Here is a 19,674-nt window from a genome sequence, read left to right on the forward strand (position 1 = left end):
TGTAGAGGTATAATCGCTCTCAGTGCAACCTTATTGGCAGCACAAGGTACAGGACTGGTTGAGATTTCCACCCTGTTTGATTTGAAATCTCCCTCTTGTATGTTTTTATTTACTAAATAGAAGTCTTTTCTCTGAAGAAGGGAAAAAAAGCATGGGTGCCAAGAAGCCTCCTTTTCCTACCTCAAAAGGAGAAGGATCAATCTGTCAACCACAAACTTGATGTCAAGTATACCAGATCCGCTACAGTGGAACTACAAGATCTTCCTCTGCCACATTTAGGGTGGGGATAACCTAAATGTGGCAGAGGTATCATTGCAGAGGCCCATGACGCAAAAGAGGATGTCATGGCAGGGACTTAGAACCGCCAAGCACTCTTACTATAGACTACGCGGTGGTGACGCACTCCTGCTGATCATCTATGTGGTATGTTGTGAGTCATGTTGGAGCCTTTGCGAAGGTGCAAGGAGCAGAGGAGCTGGAGGAGAAGGCGGCCATGAAGGCCTGGGCGAGAGCCCTCTCTGCACAGTTTGGCAGCATTTAAGGGCGAGACGATGCCCTTGGACACCATAGCTGCAAACTCAGCAGCTCGCGCGACGGTGAGAGGAGAGAGCCTGGCCGCTAGGGCATCGGACTGCTCCTTGAACGCCCCTCCACCATCGTCTTGCTGATCAGCTGCACCTGCCCGAAACCAAGCTCCTTGGTTTTTTTTCGCATTCACGCTCGTTATTCCGCCACCACGCTAGCGCCCTTTATTAGCGTTTTTTTAAATCCAGTGTTTTATTTTTTATTGTTTTTTTATTACTGTTTTATTTTTTTTTTGCTGTCAATGTGGCCAGCTTTGAATGCTTGCTTTTATACAAGCATCTTACAGAGCGTTTTTTTAATTGAGTGTTTTATTTTTTATTGCTGTTGACGTCGCCAGCTCCGGATGCTTGCTTTTTTTATACAAGCATTTTAGTCTATCCAAGGTAACCAATCATCGATAGAATTAAATGTTTTGAAGATGCAATGTTTGTTTGCATGAGTGGGAGGGTAGGAGGGTGGGCCAGCCTCGTGACTATGTGACACACTATGTTTTAGGAGGGATCTATGGTTGGAAAGAGGCGTCGCAATCAATATTGAATCGGCACCATTAGATTCTAAAGTGAACTAGGGTTTTAAGTGTGAACTAAGGGTAAACTAAGATGAAAATTATCCAACAAAAAAATGAAGTAGGAGTGAACTCAGAGCAAACTAGAGGAATAAACTTGAGGTGAACTAGGGGATTGGAAGATTAGTTTCTTAACAGAATGAAGCTTTTTTGGCGATCTAAGTTCTTGCTCTAGAAAGTATAGCACAGTGGTTAGACATTTCACTTCCAAAATGCAAGTTTTGAGTTCAAATCCTTCTTTGAACTTCCTCAAGAAATAATTAAGTCCCAAAACCCATCCCCCTTCCCCTAGTTCACCCGCAAGATCGCTTCCCCTAGTTCACTCCTAGGTCACTTTCGATAGCAAATCAATGGTCCAAACTTACCACCACAATCGTGATCCCTAGAGGAATAAACTTGAGGTGAACTAGGGGAATGGAAGATAAGTTTCAGAACTAGCCCAATTTTCGTAATTTGTTTTATACAAGATATGGATGATCTGCTTGTAGTTCAGTTTGAATTGCTTCTGTAAGCACTCTTGCTATGGCGTGTCTATGTCTTGCTTAGTTACCTTTTAGCTTGTCAACACCAAACTAGAAGAAGAATCTATTCGTGTTAGCCTTATGTGGTGAGGGGTTTTAACTTCCAAGAGATAGGAACCTCGGTTTGAAACCCCCCAACCCGCACACTGTGTACAAACATAATCTCTCACAAAAAAAAAAAGGATAGGAATCCCTTATTGGAGTCAGACAACAAGGAGAAAACGACACCTGCCGCCATGAGAGACCTCTACAACCTCCATTTGAAGTAAGAAAGAAAGGTTGATACAGGCATGCCCACTAATTAGAGTTACTCGCCATCTGATATGAAATGGCAAGGATGGGCGCTTGAAAGAGTTTCAAGGTACCTTGGGTTTTCCTATTCTCCCAACTTACTAGAGTGGATCACGCATTGTGGATCTATAGGTTTGCAGAGGAGCTCTACTGTGTAACCTGGTTGCTAGAGACTTGTAACTCCCACCAAGCTAGCAAGTGTTTCATCATTACCAACTAAGACTGAGGAGCGATCTATGTGCCCAGCAATGGCTGAAACAATCGGATGGATGATAATCACACCACGCTTGCAAGTAAAGGATGGGTTGTACCTTGTCCAAAGGTACATGAAAGATGCTCATTAATCTCCTCTGTATCCACCCAGCAGAACACACACACAGTCTCCGTGATTCTCAATGTTCACTAAAAGGGCAGCCACAATGGGGGAAGATGCACCCTATCAAAGACATGATAATCCAATAAGAGAAACAGATGTCTTTGCTAGTGAACAAATTAAAATCCAACAGCAAGGAGGTGAATATAATAGATTACCATGACATGGAGCAACTGGGAGACCATATAAAAGAATGTAAAAGATTCCAATGATTCAAGTAGTGAGAGACAAGAATTTGGAAGCTGGAGTCCTGCCCAAGGCTTGGGCGGCAAAGCTGACTAATAGGCCTAAGTTCCTCTGTTTTTGGAGCCAACATAATCACTAAAATGACCAACCTTGTCCTCAATATATTGACCATAGGGTATAGAGAAAAGCGCACAAATTACTCTGCACTGTGCTCAAAGAGAGCATCTCCTTCCATTCTTTTAGTTTGTGATCCCTAGAAGCCACAATAACAAAACATGTTCCAAATATTCTTGTGGGAGAATAATGAATCCCATCATATATGAGACAAGAATTGACAGTAAGAAGCCATGTATGCCGCATCCTGTAAAGCTGAAGCTGATTTGGCTTATGCTTTGCAAACTGCATCCTGTGAAGTCCGCTTAGGCTTATGCTTTGTCTTTCTCTCCCTCTTTTTGCTTCTGCAAAGTCACAAGTGTGTGTGATCAATATAAGGTCAAAAAACTGCTCAGAAAGTAGCCCAAGGCAGTCACACCGTGTATACAAATCACGCAATCTTACTCATCTTGAAGGGATGGATTCCGACAGTATTTTAGCTTGCGATCGATACCCTTCACATCATCCTCATTCACAAGCCTCAGCCCCTTTAGCTGTAATGGAATGTGTTCCTTTAGAAAGACACAAACAAAGACTAACCTTGAACCAAACATTTCGTAGAACAGATTTTTACGAACAGAGGAAAAAGCAACACGTCCCACCTTTTCAAGTATGATGTTCACGCGATTAACCAATTCTGAATATAAGATCTTTTTACGCTTCCGGTCTGATATGAACTTCAGATATCTGACCACCACCCTCAAAACATAAGAAAAACTGCAATGTGGGACCTCGACAAAGTCCAAGGCTGCAAGCAGTAAACACATCTTCTTAACATGCTTTATGATTGTGTAATGTCGTATGGACTCAGGATGGAAGATACCTATCGAAATCTATCACTTTGTCCTCTAGATTCACTTTCTGCAGGGCCGCAATAGCTAGCTGCGCAAGACAAAACACAACAGAAAAACCACAAGTGGTGATGGTAACAGTAGTAACTTTTCACGCACGAGACAAAACTCAACAGAAAAACCAAGAGTTGTAATGGTATCAGCAGTAAATTTTCACACAAGTCAACTTTTTACCAAGCAGTTAAGGAAAGAGAGTCTGACCTGGCCTGGAGGAAACTGAAAAACTGCATCAGTCAACATGAGATTGTCTACAACAAACACTGCAGCCTCTTTTAGATCCTGTAAACACACTATGTTAGAGATACATCTAGAACCCATTTCCTTCGTTTTTGTGCCCTAGTTCATATGTGGGTGAGGCCGAACAAAAAAAAACATGTTACCTAGGCCTTAAGAACTCTACATGCTCTCTTAATGTATTGTGGACATCCTTTGATTGTAAAATCTAAGAATTTTAAATACATAAATTTCTTCCTACAACTCCCCTTTTTTGCCACATGCATCGTTCCCAGCATGGATGCATGCATGATTGAGAGTCGATCACTTGTGAGCCATATTTGATAGATCATAGATAGACGAGAGCTTGAGTTACATTGAATTGCACACAGGTAGACTCCACACACAATGCCAAAACTGATTGAATTTCTTCATCTTGCCACGGATGGCAGACTGCAGTAGCCAAAACAACTCCACTGGTGTCCACCACTGTTGGCAGCCTCAGCTTCTTGACCAAACGGTTGAAAATGCCCCACCACCAAAACGAGATGAACATTGGATGCCCTAAATGATTCTTTGGCGCATCACTGTATCATGTTAAGTGCTTGCTGATAATAAAGAGTTAGAAATGGCTGGCGACTTTGAACGAACCATTGCTTATCTGTATTAACAGGGAGATGTGCTCAGCGCACAGCATGTGGTGCACAAAAGTACGGAGCATTGAGCAGTGTGCTGGTGGCACAGCACACACAGAAAGAGGCAGCTGCAGTGGTTCATACAGCTGGCCGCCCAGTTCTATTGTCTATCCTTCTATTAGTTAAAGAAAAAACCAGCCCTTTGGTTGAATACAACACTCCTTAAAAGCAGTCCAAATATACATATGAGATAAGAAAGGGGGGGTTCCCTCCTCGACTGGCCACTCTATAGGGAGGCTATATCTAGAGGCGGACGAAAAAGCCACACTGGGGGCCTGTAGTGCCAAGAAACTCCATCGTATTCCCTGGATAGAAGGGTCCGAGGGTCCAAGCACAGAATAAAGCCTCACGCCACTGCTGCATGCGCTCCAAATCACCAGTCAATGTGGAAACACACACAAAAATCAATGCCTATGCACTAAGGGTTAAAGCGGCTTACAACCTTTGGTATTGCTTCCATGTCACATGTCTCCTTCACAATGACCAGCCATGTCACCTCCCTCCAGGTGACCCACCTTTCAACCAACTCTGCAGAAGCAGCCCAACTGCTAATCCACACAAATCAGGTACCTTATAGTGGGTTTACACACAATCCAAGCATGCCAAAGCTTTCCTTTGTGGCGGGCGCTTTCATGTGACCGAGAAAAGTTCTGGCCACTCGACAAAGCAAGTGGTCAATTTACTTTCTTGAGCAAATCAACAAATTGAGAGAAGAGAATGCCACATTAGGTTTGGCCTCATGTGAAGTAAAAGATCAACTAGCGATCTTGGAAAACAATCCAACCCTACTGGCAATTGGAACCACACAAAAAGAAGACATCATTGCCTAGGTAAAGGAAGAACTGAGGTGAAAGATAAAGTAAGGGGAGACCTGCAAGAGACTATTGGCAGCATACAAGCAGTGGTTTTTCAAACAAAATCAAAGAAGGGACTCAATAGAACTCAAAATCCGAGTTGGAGGATTACCAAAAGAATGGTGGAATTATGGGTTTGATACATGGGAGAGTTTGAATCTTGCAACTCCAGCAATACAAATGGATCAGCAATAATAAAGGAAGAAATAATTGGCAACCATGCAGTAGACACCTTTGATACTAGAGTCAACAAATAGTTAGATATACTTAAGCAATCAAGAAAACTAAACGGTACGAAGGTATGGATTGCTTCATTTATGCTACCAAATAACAAAGAATTCGATTGAGTTATGCATGGAGCACATAATTTGAATAAAGATAAGATGTTCAAGTGGCTTTTTATTAAAAAAATGCAGAACACAACCAACCTTCAACTTCTGCAGGAAGGCCTCATCTCTTGCTTGAAAGAAACTCTGTGAGGACCAAAATGTATATACATCAGAACATTACACATTCAAAACTTCAAAAAACCTAACAATTGCTAAGTACCCCAAGCAACCCACAAAACATATACTATGGCGACAATCAGCATTGCTGTTACACAAAACCTGCACAAAATGTCAGCCGAACCCAGACACTAACGTGACTCGTGTACCTCCATGTCAATGATGAAACCTTCCAAGGAACGATAGGGAGCATAAACAATCAAATCAAAGTTCAAACCCTGCAAACATAAACAAAATTGACTTGAAACCAAGAGCGAGAACATGTGAACCTGAGCCAATTTGTCAATGTTTGAGCCATTTTGTTCTCATTTAAATTCTGCAACTTAGATCATCTGTATGTTTCACAAGCTATTCAAAGAAATCAACTTTATCAAGCCTGCATCATACCAACCTGTAACAAACAAAGCTCGTTTTTCAGTACAGCTTGAGAATCTTGTTGTATACCCTTTCCAAATTCCTCGGCAGACACGTGAAACTCCTCGACTTTGCATGAAATGTATATGCAGGTAAGCCTGGTGATTCATAAAAAAGAAACCCCACATGAGACAGCAGATTGCACTTCTGCCCAAAAGAAGATTCATGGAGTAAATACTGAATTGGTCCGTAATCCTCCAGCATCAATGATCAACATTAATCATCAAAGCAGCAACAACTAAGAAATCTATTATGAGTAAAACTGCGGGGGAAAAGGATCCATAAGTAAACCAGCAGTCATTAGGGGCACCAATTGATTCAAGAGTGGAGGATCAGCTAGAGAAACCAACAGCAGTTGGTCCTATTAATACTCTGGCATCAATGATCAACATTGTGCGTCAAAGCAGTAGCAACTTAAAAAACTACTACAAGTACGGGAAAAAAGATCCCATAAGCAAACTAGCAGGCATTAGAGGCATCAATTTCTTCAAGAGAGTGTTGAGGATCAGCAAGAGAAACCACGAGCAGTTTCCATAATGAAACATGGTGAAACTGGGCTATAAAAAGGCCTGCCACCCCCCAACCCCCCGCCTGAGCCGCCACTCGCCTTAGCCATCAGCTGCATCCTTCTACTTCTCCCTCCTTCCTGCCTCCTGTGTCACCATTTGGCCACCCAAATGGTTCTCTCTAGTTTCTCACACCTGTTTATGGCCATTTTGTTGATCCAAGTGTCCAGGATCCCAGTTTCTAGCGCCTGTTATGGCCAGTTTGTGGATCCGAGTGTCCAGGATCCCAGTTTCTCTCGCATGCTTGTTTATGGGCAGTGTGTGGATCCGCGTGCCCGGGATCCCAGTTCTGTGCTTTCCAATGTGCCAGGTTTATGCCCGGAAAAGACAGTCAGGCAATTGCAAGCAAAGGAAGGGGAGCTAAAACTTTTGCAAGAGAATACGCAGGTTTACAAGCTTATTGAGGCCACTAAAGCTGAATCCATGTGGTGGACTGTACGTTGATTCCAGGGCGAGGGAGTTGGGTGTGAAGCCAAGGGTGTTGGCTCTCACCTATCTTTTGTACGGAATGGAGATGTATTGGAAGGTGACTCTAGTGTCTTACAATTCAAGAAGCCTCCTCGCATAGAGCCTGGTAGTGCTATTTCTCATAGGATAAAATCTTTTCTTCAAAGAGAGGAGCCTTCGGTGACTTCCCGACATGCTTCTTCACCACATGACATGAAGGATGAGAGACATGCTTCTTCACCACATGACATGAAGGATGAGAAACATGTCTATGCCAAAGATAGTGGACAGCCATGTGGTCATGCATATGCACGGCATGCATCCCATACAAAGCATGGTACATTGCCTATAGAATTGTCCCGTGGGGAAACTACACATGGCCTGCAATTTTCCCACTGTGCAAGTTATACACGGGATGACAATTCAGTTCATAATACTTACGCCAAAGAGTACTCTCGTGAATATGGTGATACAAAGAAAGATGTTGCTATGCATGCAGCAAGGTCACCATTGCCTAGCCCACCAACTCGGTGTAAGGAAGTCTTCTTATTGGAGGATCATGTCACACAAATGCTCACACCGTCTTCTATATCCTGAGTTTCGTGAGTTCAGCAATCCACTTTAATACTTCAAACTTTAGAGAGATATGAGACATGTACACCATAGAGTCCCAAATTACCCACTGAAGGGCCCCCTATCCCGTTACCGAGATAGTATTTGCTTTATTACTTTAGAGAGAATGACTGTGGAGTCTGGACTGTGGATAAGCCAAATGCAAGATCTCGGAGGATCGGAAGCCTAGCTGAACTATACACAACTGTAGTGAACTGATCTCCAGCCTATGCACTCTTCCCAAGGGTATGAGGAAGGGCTGCCACTTGAGGCTAAGAAGGGACTGTAGTGGACTGTTCTAAGCTATGAAAGTATGCTGAAAATGCTTATGAATGCTGTGTTACCTTCACCAGATGGCTGGGGCAGATGTGGATGCGGATTAGAAGGCTGAGAACTGCTGTAGACTGAAACGCAGATCTGTAGGGGTACTGTGCACAGGCCAGCTGCTGGATATGCAGAAAACGCAGGTGTATTTGCTGGATATGCAGAAAACGCAGGTGTACTTGCTGGTTATGGCCTGTGTATGACTGTATGGCTGCGTTGAAGAGAACTGTGGGCTGCTGTACTGCTGCGCTGAAGACTGGATGGCTGAAGGCAAAACGCAGATGCTCAGGGGGCTGAAGAGACAAACGCAGATGCTCAGGGGGCTGAAGGGACTACTGGCTGCAGGCGGGTATGCTCCTAGGGCTGAGGAATGAGGCACCTGGATTCTGATTGCTGAATGGGCTTCTAAGCACAATGCTTGCCTATTTATACTAGTTGGGAGTTGGTCAAGTTGGCTGACTGGTCATAAATTTAATAAACTTTATGTTATAAAATGGCATTAAATGCTATTAAAAATACTATAAAATATTGGAAAAATACCAGATAAATCCTAGATAATTTCCTAAGGCTTTTGTGATGTTCTAAGTGATGCACAGGCATATGAATGCATGTTATGCAAAATGCAGAGTGCTTTCTGATGCAAACCCTAAGGCTTCTACTGACTCTACATGCATGAATGATTCTCTCCAAGTGGGTTAAGGGACTTGATTGAATGACTGACTGACCGACCCACTAAGGCTGAGGAATGACCTACGTAGCTCGTGCCTAACTTATCCTGGACTGAGGATATACAATGGTGTCACCAATTGGCCGACCATTTGGTCCATCTCCAAATTTTGTGTCTCGTTCATTGAGGCTAGGTCGGTGTCTCATGTGAAGAGGCCAGTATTTTGCTGACATGGACAGGAGCCTAACTGGTGCCACCCGTGTGTTAGCAGGATGGTGTCGTATGGACGGGAGCCAAACTGGTGCCACCCGTGTATGACCTGGACTGTGTTCTATCCATGGGATTGTCACGCCATGGAAGAGCCAGTATTCATGCCGTGTCTTGCCTATGGGACTGTCACTCCATAGGGAGGCTCGTGCCTGGAATTGTGTTTTACCTATGGGACTGTCACTCCATAGGAAGACCAGGTTTTTATGTTTTACGTCGTGCCATTTTTGTGCCGACAGATATTTTGTACTTGTTCCATGAACGGGAGATATGTCCATGATACTATTTGCACATGCACTCATGTTCTGCATGTTTGAAACTCTTTTCGCATGACTAGTATTTTTGTGTTTGCCTGCTTGACGTGTCACTTACTGAGCGGGGACGCCTGCCAGTGAGTCGTGAAGTCTACTCTGTCTTCTGACGAGTTTTGGTGCATGTGAACAGGTGGTAAGTATATTGCACATGTGGGTTTAATATTTCATATTTTAACCCTTTGTTTTATAAGGTCATTTGTTCACACTCATTTAAAAGTGGGCACCCACTTAGGGGCCAAGCTGGGGAGCCCCACTTAAGTGTGTGTGTGTGTGGGGGTGGGTGCATGGTCACCTACCCACACTCCCATAGAACTGGCCGCCCACATGCAAACGTGGGGAGCCAGCCAAATCACTATAGTTTTACTCCCCCTCCAATACTCATAAAAAGAGAAGCGACCACCCTTCGTAAGAAAGAAGACAGCCGACGATTATCTTGTACGCATCTTCTCCAACAGGCGGCTGCCTACCCTGCACAACGGCTGCCACCACTTGAAGGCTACGCTTCTACTCCTACAGCGAGTCGGCTCTTTGCAGCCAGGCGATTCTTACCTCCAGGGCGCCTGCTTCTACTCTGAAACATTATCTTCTTGGGGCTGAATTTGTAGTCCAGACAGATCATCAAAGCTTGAGATACTTTTTATCTCAAACAAAGCTTTCAGAGAAGCAGATGAGAATGGCAAATTTTCTTTCCATATTTCATTTTCAGATTGTGCATACTCCAAGAAAGAAAAATGTGGTGGCCGATGCACTATCCAGGAGGCCCTATGTAGTTGCAGTCTCAGTGGCCTCGCATGGGGACTTATCTGCTATGCGAGATTTGTATCATTTGGATGCTGATTTTTGCCATATATGGACTGATTTGATGGCTGGTCGTTCACATACCTCTTATGTTATCAACGAGGGTTATCTTATGAAGGATAATTGCCTATGTGTGGTGAAGGATTTGCGTCCAAAGGTTATGGACGAATGTCACGCTCCACCTTATGCTGGTCATAGAGGTATTATGCCCACTACACGCATGATTCAGAGATATTTCTTTCGGCCAACCATGCGTAAAGACATTGAGGCTTATGTGTGTGCATGTATTACTTGCCAAAAGGTGAAATTTGATAGGCAAAAACCTCCAGGTTTGCTTCAGCCATTGTCTATTCCCTCGCAACCTTGGAAAAGTATTACTATGGATTTTATTATGGACTTGCCTAGATCCCAGCATGGGAATGATGCTATTTGGACCATTGTGGACAGGTTTAGCAAGCAAGCTCATTTCTTGCCCGTCAAGAAAACCATTAAAACTAAAGCTTTTTCTTGCTTATATTTTCAAGCATCATGGTATGCCTAAATCCATTGTTGGGGATCGAGATCCCAGGACTACAAGCCTCTTTTGGAGGGCTTTATTTGATAATATGGGAACTAAACTTGAGTTTTCATCAGCTTATCATCCCCAAACGGATGGCCAAAGTGAAGCTGCAAATTCAGCTTTGTTGGATTTATTGAAGTGTTATGTGGCAAATCAAAAGACTGCATGGGAGAAGTATCTTCCACTTGTTGAGTTTGCCTACAACAATACAATCCATGCCTCCACGGGGAAAAGGCTCCATTTGAGATTATTTATTGCAGAGTGGTATTGCCACCCATCCGTCGTACAAAGGATGAGATTTTTGCAGCTGATGAATATGTTCGTGATTTGGATGTAGCCTTTGATCAGGTGCGGACAGCCATTGCAAGATCTCAAGATAAGCATAAAATGGCTGCTGACAAGCATAGAAGGGACCTGCAAGTCAAAGAAGCTGATTGGGTTTTGCTGGTATTTGAGAAGGCTAGGCTTCGAAAGAGGCCAGGACGAGAAGGATCATATCCTAAGCTTTCTCCTCCCTATTATGGACCCTTCAAGATGATTCAAAAGATCAATGAAGTGTCATACAGGCTTTCTTTGCCTAGTCACTAGAAGATTCACAATGCATTTCATGTGAGTCTATTTCGAAAATATGTGGGGCCAGATCCTGACGAGCCTGTCACAAAAGATCCACCAGAGATTGATGAGCTTGAGGAGATCCTCCAGCCAGAACAAATTGTTTTTCACAAGGAGCGAAAGCTACCTGCAAGAAAGCTTTCCAGGAGATACCTTGTGAAGTTTAAAAATTATTTGCCTATTGATGCAAAATGGATAAATGAGGACTATTTTGTTGATTACCCACAGTTATTGCGAGCATATCTTGAGGCTTTTCAGTTGAGGACAACTCTTTAGAAGCCCAGGGGGATGTCACCAATTGACCGACCATTTGGTCCATCTCCAGATTTTCTCTCTCGTTCACTTGAGGCCAGGCCGGTGTCTCATGTGAAGAGGCCAGTATTTTGCTGACATGGACGGGAGCCTGACTGGTGCCACCCGTGTGTTAGCAGGATGGTGTCATATGGACGGGAGCCACACTGGTGCCACCCGTGTATGACATGGACTGTGTTCTATCCATGGGATTGTCACGCCATGGAAGAGCCAGTATTCATGCCGTGTCTTGCCTATGGGACTGTCACTCCATAGGGAGACTCGTGCCTAGAACTGTGTTTTATCTATGGGACTGTCACTCCATAGGAAGACCAGGTTTTTATGTTTTACGTCGTGCCATTTTTGTGCCGACAGATATTTTGTACTTGTTCCATGAACGGGAGATATGTCCATGATACTATTTGCACATGCACTCATGTTCTGCATGTTTGAAACTGTTTTCGCATGACTTGTATTTTTGTGTTTGCCTGCTTGACGTGTCACTTACTGAGCGGGGACGCCTGCCAGTGAGTCGTGAAGTCTGCTCTGTCTTCTGACGAGTTTTGGTGCATGTGAACAGGTGGTAAGTATATTGCACATGTTGGTTTAATATTTCATATTTTAACCCTTTGTTTTATGAGGTCATTTGTTCACACTCACTTAAAAGTGGGCACCCACTTAGGGGCCAAGGTGGGGAGCCCCACTTAAGTGTGTGTGTGTGTGGGGGTGGGTGCATGGTCACCTACCCACACCCCCATAGAACTGGCCGCCCACATGCAAACGTGGGGGGCCAACCAAATCACTATAGTTTTACTCCCCCTCCAATACTCATAAAAAGAGAAGCGACCACCCTTCGTAAGAAAGAAGACGGCCGGCGATTATCTTGTGCGCATCTTCTCCAACAAGCGGCTGCCTACCCTGCACAACGGCTGCCACCACTTGAAGGCTACGCTTCTACTCCTACAGCCAGTCGGCTCTTTGCAACCAGGCGATTCTTACCTCCAAGGCGGCTGCTTCTGCTCTTATATGGTCGGCTGTTTTTCCACGCCATCCTCTCTACGTTCAGCCGCCAGACAGCTGTGGTTGTGCGCCTGTTTTCCAGACAGCCAGTGCTCTGCCCTGCCCTCAGGCGCCTATACTACAGTATGCTGTACAGTCTATCACAGCAGCCGGCTGTAGATTCATCACCAGCAGGTGTGCGTGTGCTCATCTACAGTAGACAGCTGCGCTTACACCACCTCCTCTCCTGCAGGTGCCTGTCCACAGTAATCTACTACTCCCCCAGGCGATGGCTGTACCTTGTTTACAAACAGCTCCTGTTTCTTCTCCCTCAGGCGACTGAATTTTCCATCCATAGCTGCTTACCTCCTGTGGGTAGATGTGCTTCTGGAGCCAGGAGGCCATACTTTTCTTCAGGCAGCTACTTCTCTCGACATGCTACTGCATCATGGTGTTTTTCTCAAGTAACTGCGTATTGACACCATGAATTTTGGTCTACCAACTACAATCCACAAGTAAGTGAATTTCAGATTTAAGTAAAGTATTTTGTGATAAATTTGATAAAGGGACTCTCTCCACGGCAACACCCGTTCGGTGCCGGGTTGTCAAAGCTCTTGGAGAACCACGGTCCAAAGGTGCTGAGATCGGGAGTGCCAGGCGTTAGTACGAGAGTGCATGTTTGTGCGTGGTCTTGGAACACCAGTTGGGCACTCTCCACGGAGTCCAGTGAAAGCACAGGATCGTAGAGATTGGACCACGCTAGTGGTCATTCTGCTTCGAATATCTACTTCGAGCTATTTGTTTGGTACTGTATTCATCTTGTACATGGAGGACCCCAGATGGAGGCACCATACAATAGTGCAGGTGTAACTAGAGTATCAAATAGCCAAAGCTTCGTCCTCGGCTCCTGAAACTGTATCTGTGAACATTGCCTCTCTAGCAAGCCAAGGGCTGCATATCCCCTCATCAATCTAGCTTCGGCCGCCTTCCACATCGAGAACTGAGGTCCAGCAAAAGTGATCCCAAGGTACCACAGGCTCTCCACTGTACGTAAACTGTACTACAGATCTACTTATCCATTGTGACGAGGTGTTAAAGATCATGACCTTGGTCTTTCCAAGGTTCACAGTGAGGTCCCGGTCCTCACAAAAGGCCCGTACTGCATCCAAATGCCTCTGCAGCTCCTCTGGTGAATCAGAAATAAGAACAATATCATCTGCATACAAGAGGATCGGTATCACGACTCCTGCCAAATGTGCTCCTAGTCCTCCCTATCTGTCTATGTAATCCGAGATCTCGTCAATGTATAGACCAAATAGAGTAGGAGACAAGGGGCAACCCTGCTTCACCCCGATAGTACTGTGTATGATCTCTGAGTCACCTCCTAGAGCCCGTACTCTGCCAGTGATGACTGACTCATAGAGTGTAATGATCCCCCAAAGCATCTCTGCTGGCACTCCCATATCTTGCAGTCTCCTCTGTTGAGATTCAAGCTCGATGTTAGTGCGAGCCAGCTATGCTATGTGCTGGCATGTTAGGTAGCAGCATGTGTGAGACATAAATGACCGCGTGCCCAGCTGGTCATAGTGTGTGGACATTAGCTAGGGTTAGTAGTGTGTGGACACAACTCATAGAGTGTTGTGTGTATTATGGATTATGGCTTTATGCATTGTGTGAGCAGGGAGATGGCTTCCCTCTATGGTTAGGGTTTGCAATATACATTAGGGTTTGCTCTTGTGTGTGTGACTCCTCTCCCTCTACCGCTTTTTCAACATGGTATCAGAGCCTTGTGCTGTCTATTAGGGTTTATGAGTGAGTGAGAGAAGAGGGAAAAGAAGCTGTGAAGAAAAGCTGTGAAGCTTGCCATTGATGCTGTGAAGCTTCGAGCACACCGATTTCTATCAAATCCGAGAGCTTGGCCTACCGGGTAAGGTATTCTAAACATCCTTGAGCGGATTGCAAGTGATTCAGGCAAAAACAAAGCAAATTAGAGCAACTCAAAGCAAAGAAAAATTCTGGTTTTTTGGAAGCTTTCCATTAAAGCTTGGAAGCACTGATGTATGGTGGAAATACATGTAAATCTGGCAAAAGACACATGTATCTGACAAGGAGGAATGTATTGGCAACTCCTATGCAAGCCTTAAACTGATTTTGGAGCAATTTACATGCATTTGAATGAGTGAAAAATTCTGGTTTTTGAGCTCTCACAAAACACAGGTCAAATTTTGATGCATTTGGAGCATGTTTTTGGCAAAAATCAAAATATTGACTGGTTGCACACATACCTAGGTGTGTTGGGTACTTGTTTACCTCATCAATTAGCAACTCAAACACTCCCAAAGCCCTCTACAGCAAGCGGCACATTCTGGACTGCAGAAACAGAGTATTTTTTTCACCATTTTACTGAGTGGAGGATCAAATTCACTTCCTGTGCTTGATATATTTCAAAATTGACTTAGCAATCGGTTGCTACACACACTAGACAAGAATGCTACATGGTTGGTTTGATCAATTATCATCAATTGAGCTGGAAATGAGCTGATTAAAAAGCATGTCTACTGGTTGCAGAGAAACAGAGTGAGTTTAATCGAACAATTACTCATTGGTCTTAAACAATTGGACTAATTCCTCTTACATGGAGTTAGTGGACATCATTGCTAAGCTAATGAATGCTTGGTTGCTCAATTTGGACAAGGACTGAAGAAATTAGAGCAAAATTACTACTGGTTTTTCTGGTTTTTCTCAGAGCATAGAAGGGGGTTTGATAAAATTGATACATACACATGTCGGATGGTGTTGATATTCAACATTGAGGTTGTTTAGGTGTCAATGCAAGTTACCCATACTTGATTGAACCACTACATTACAATTTGGAGCCTTGGAAAGCGCATCAAATCAGGGTATCTTGGACTGCGTGAGCCAATTCATTTTGGATGCATATAGGTTGATTTTCTACATCAAAATTGAAGTTTGTTGGCTACTTTGGAGTATCTGGAACACTCATTGGAGTGTGGTTGAGCTGAGGAAGGCTCGTTTACAGATTTGAAGTGTACAGAAGGTGTATGCATTGAGCAAATATGTCGGATAATCCAGTACAGATTGTTGGTGAAAAGCTGGATAGGAAGAACTTCCAGGCATGGAAGTACAGGATCAAAAGTTTCTTTAAGGGAAAAGGTTTTTGGAATCTCATTACAGGTGCTGAGCCAGAGCCGGAACTACCCCGACAACCTACACAGCAGCAGGTTATAGCTCATAAGCAATGGTCAGAAAGAGCATTCAAAGTGTTGCATTATCTGTCTATATGTATTTCGGATGCTATGCTCATACACATACATGATGCTGAGAATCCCAAGGATGCATGGGATACATTGGTGAAGTTGTTTGATACAGACACGAGTGCTCGCAAGTCTCAATTGCGACAACAGATACATAATGTGAAAAGGAATAGAAGGAGCATACATGATTATGTGCAAGAAATAAAGAAGTTTGGAGATGCATTGGCAACAATAAATGCCCCCATGCCTGATGATGATTTGGTAGACATTACCTTGCGTGGTCTTGGCAAGGAGTATAAATCTTTTGATACATCCATCTCGGTTCGGAGTACAGGTTTACCAAACTTTGATGAGTTGGTTTCACTCTTACTTGTTGAGGAAATCAAACTCAGTGATTCATTTCTGGATGCATCTACTAGCCATGATGATAATGGCAGAAATCAAGCTTTCTATTCGCAGAGAGGTTTTAGAGGCAGGGGGAGATTCACATCACGTGGCCGTGATGGTAATGGTCGTGGATGGCAGGACATGCCACAACAGAATTTTCAGCCTTCATATGGTGCTAGAGGTGGTCGTGGATATACACCTCAGAGAGGCAGAGGTAATCCTCGTGGTAGAGGACGTTGGCAAGGCCAACAATCATCTATGCAAGATGTGGAATGCCATTACTGTGGGAAATTTGGTCATATGGCAAGAGATTGTTTCCACAAACACAATGATTTGAGAGGGGGTAGAGCACAACATCGTGGAAATTATGCACAACATGGTGGAAGAAATTATGCATCAAGCAGTAATGATGGCACTGCAAATCACTTGTTTGCCATGAAACATGTTGTGGGATCTATGATGACAAATGCTGAAAATGATGATACTTGGTATATGGATTCTGGAGCATCAAACCATATGACGTGTCATGGTGAATGGTTTGAGCATATGAAGCCTATGGATGTGAAAGGCTATGTGGAGACAGGAGATGATACTCAGCATGCCATTACACATGTTGGAAGTGTACCATTGGTTATGCACAATGGTCAAACAAAATCTATGTCAGATGTATTGTATGTGCCTTCTATCACAAAGAGCTTGGCCTCAGTTGGTCAAATGGTGGAACAAGGATTACAGGTTCGTCACATGGGACTTGGTTGCATTACCACAGGACAAAAATGTCATTGGTTGTAAATGGGTTTACAAAGTGAAATGCAAGTCTGATGGTTCCATTGAGCGACATAAAGCAAGATTGGTAGCTAAGGGTTATGCACAAACCCAAGGTTTGGACTATGATGAAACATTTAGTCCAGTGGCAAAGATGGGAACAGTGAGAGTAGTCATTGCTATGGCTGCAGCTAATGGCTTGGAAATGCATCAAATGGATGTCAAAAATGCATTTCTAAATGGTGATCTACAAGAAGAGGTTTATATGGCACAGCCAGAAGGTTATGTACACCCAAAGTATCCCACTCATGTATGCAGATTGAAAAAGGCATTATATGGTTTGAAGCAAGCACCTCGTGCTTGGAGTGATAAGATGAGCAAATATCTTATCTCTCTTGGATTTCAGGTCTCTACAGCAGATTCTTCACTTTATGTGAAGAAGACAGATCATGGGATTGTTTTACTTGTCATCTATGTGGATGACTTGATTATCACAGGTGATCATGGTACAGATGTGATGTATGTCAAGAAAGCATTGAGTGGGCAGTTTGACATGAAAGATTTGGGTGAGTTGAGATACTTTCTTGGAATTGAAGTGATCAAAGACCATGTAGGTACATGGTTAGTGCAACGCCAATATGCATTGGATATGTTGGCAAAATATGGCATGACAGGGTGTAAGCCTATGAGTACACCTTTGGAGCAGAATGTAAAGTTGCGTGCTGATTTTGGTGAGGAGCTGGATGATCCATCTATGTACAGGAAGATGGTTGGTAGTCTCATTTACATGACTATCACACGCCCGGATTTGAGTTATGCTGTGGGGCTAGTAAGCCAGTTTATGCAGAGCCCCAAAAAACCTCATTTGGATGCAATAAGACGCATTATGAGATATGTAAAGATCACTGTACATTATGGTCTACTTTATGAGAGTGGTAAAAGCTTGGATATACATGGCTACACAGATGCTGATTGGGCAGTAGCTCATATGACAGGAGGTCTACTAGTGGTTATGCTTTTACACTTGGAAGTGCCGTGGTGAGTTGGAGTAGCAAGAAGCAACCTACAGTTGCTTTATCCAGTCCAGAGGCTGAATACAGGAGTGCAGCCATTCCTACTTGTGAAGCAGTATGGTTACAGAATCTCTTGGCAGATTTGGGTGAGCCTATTGATGGCAAAGTTGTCATTCATTGTGACAACATGAGCAGTATACAGTTGGCAAAGAATCCAGTGTTTCATGCGAGGACCAAACACATAGAGGTCCATTATCACTTTGTCAAAGAGAAGGTGCTGGATGGTACAATTGATCTACAGTATGTGAAGACTGACGAGCAGGTGGCTGACATCTTTACCAAGCCACTTAGCAGGAAGAAAATTGAGTACTTCCGTACTATGTTGGGAGTACATGGGATGAGCTTGAGGGGGAGTGTTGAGAGCTTTGATATCCCAAGCTCATCTACATCTTCATCTATGACAGTACATCATGAGCTTGAGAGGGGCTGTTGAGATTCAAGCTCGATGTCAGTGTGAGCCAGCTATGCTATGTGCTGGCATGTTAGGTAGCAGCATGTGTGAGACATAAATGACCGCGTGCTCACCTGGTCATAGTGTGTGGACATTGGCTAGGGTTAGTAGTGTGTGGACACAACTCATAGAGTGTTGTGTGTATTATGGATTATGGCTTTATGCATTGTGTGAGCAGGGAGATGGCTTCCCTCTATGGTTAGGGTTTGCAATATACATTAGGGTTTGCTCCTGTGTGTGTGACTCCTCTCCCTCTACCGCTTTTTCAACATCCTCATCAGTCTAGCCCGTGGGATAGGATCAAAAGCTTTGCGGAAATCCACAAAGCAGCAGTATATATCCGATGCCCGTGAGCTCTCCCCTCCTCAATGATCCCCCGTAGTGTAAAGATATGATCTAGTGTGGAGTGCCCTCTCCTGAAGCCTGCCTGTCCCAGTGCTCTAAGTCTCTGCTCCTCGGACCATCTACTAAGTTCATGCTCCAAAATCGAACCATAAATCTTGGCCAAGGTGTGACCAATCATGATAGTCCCGTAGTTGTTGGGGTCCATGGGGTCACCTGCTTTCAAGATAGGTACAATAGTATTCGATGACCAGTTGACGGGGAATCCCTCACATAAAGCCCTGTTAAACATGTGAACTAGTAAAGGGGCTAGCGTGTCCCTAGCATGGGATAAATGCTCGGTGAGGAGTCCATCATGATCCTGTGCTCTCCCAGTCTGCATCCTATCAATAGCATCTCTCACCATGCTGAGGTGAAAGAAGGAAGAGTGTGGGAGACGAGATTCGGGTGGATGGGGGAGAGGTGGCTGCTTGGGGGCATGGTAGAGAGCGGTGGCATAGGTGTGCCAGGTGCTGGGTGAAGTAATCGGAGTCGGAAGGCGATGATCCTGGAAGATTCTCTAGGCCTCCTTACAGTTCCTTCCAAGAAATAGCTGGTATAGCTCCTGCTCAAGCCTGGCTAGGTAGGCTCTCTTCTTTCTCCGAGTGAGACGTCGAAAGATCACTCACGCCTGCTAGTGAGTGATGGATCCTAGCACCATCTCCCGATGTAGACGGGC

General features: G+C 44.2%; 1 protein-coding gene across 1 annotated transcript in view; it reads right to left on the reverse strand.

Annotated features, from left to right (window-relative positions):
- Window positions 1–2,474: 2,474 nt before the first annotated feature.
- CYCH;1 (cyclin H;1) overlaps window positions 2,475–19,674 on the reverse strand; it is a 70,067-nt gene continuing 52,867 nt past the window's right edge. Inside the window, exons 7-14 of the mRNA XM_086813786.1 lie at window positions 6,185–6,305; window positions 5,943–6,011; window positions 5,716–5,760; window positions 3,727–3,804; window positions 3,498–3,556; window positions 3,277–3,361; window positions 3,080–3,168; window positions 2,475–2,979 (exon numbers count right to left, since the gene is read on the reverse strand). Coding sequence (XP_086669912.1) covers window positions 2,907–2,979; window positions 3,080–3,168; window positions 3,277–3,361; window positions 3,498–3,556; window positions 3,727–3,804; window positions 5,716–5,760; window positions 5,943–6,011; window positions 6,185–6,305 — 619 coding nt within the window. The 3' untranslated portion in view covers window positions 2,475–2,906. The remainder of the gene's footprint in view (window positions 2,980–3,079; window positions 3,169–3,276; window positions 3,362–3,497; window positions 3,557–3,726; window positions 3,805–5,715; window positions 5,761–5,942; window positions 6,012–6,184; window positions 6,306–19,674) is intronic.

This window comes from Cibotium barometz, chromosome 19 (genome assembly GCF_041138505.1).
Source record: "Cibotium barometz isolate CiBa-2024 chromosome 19, ASM4113850v1, whole genome shotgun sequence".
Lineage (NCBI taxonomy): Eukaryota > Viridiplantae > Streptophyta > Polypodiopsida > Cyatheales > Cibotiaceae > Cibotium > Cibotium barometz.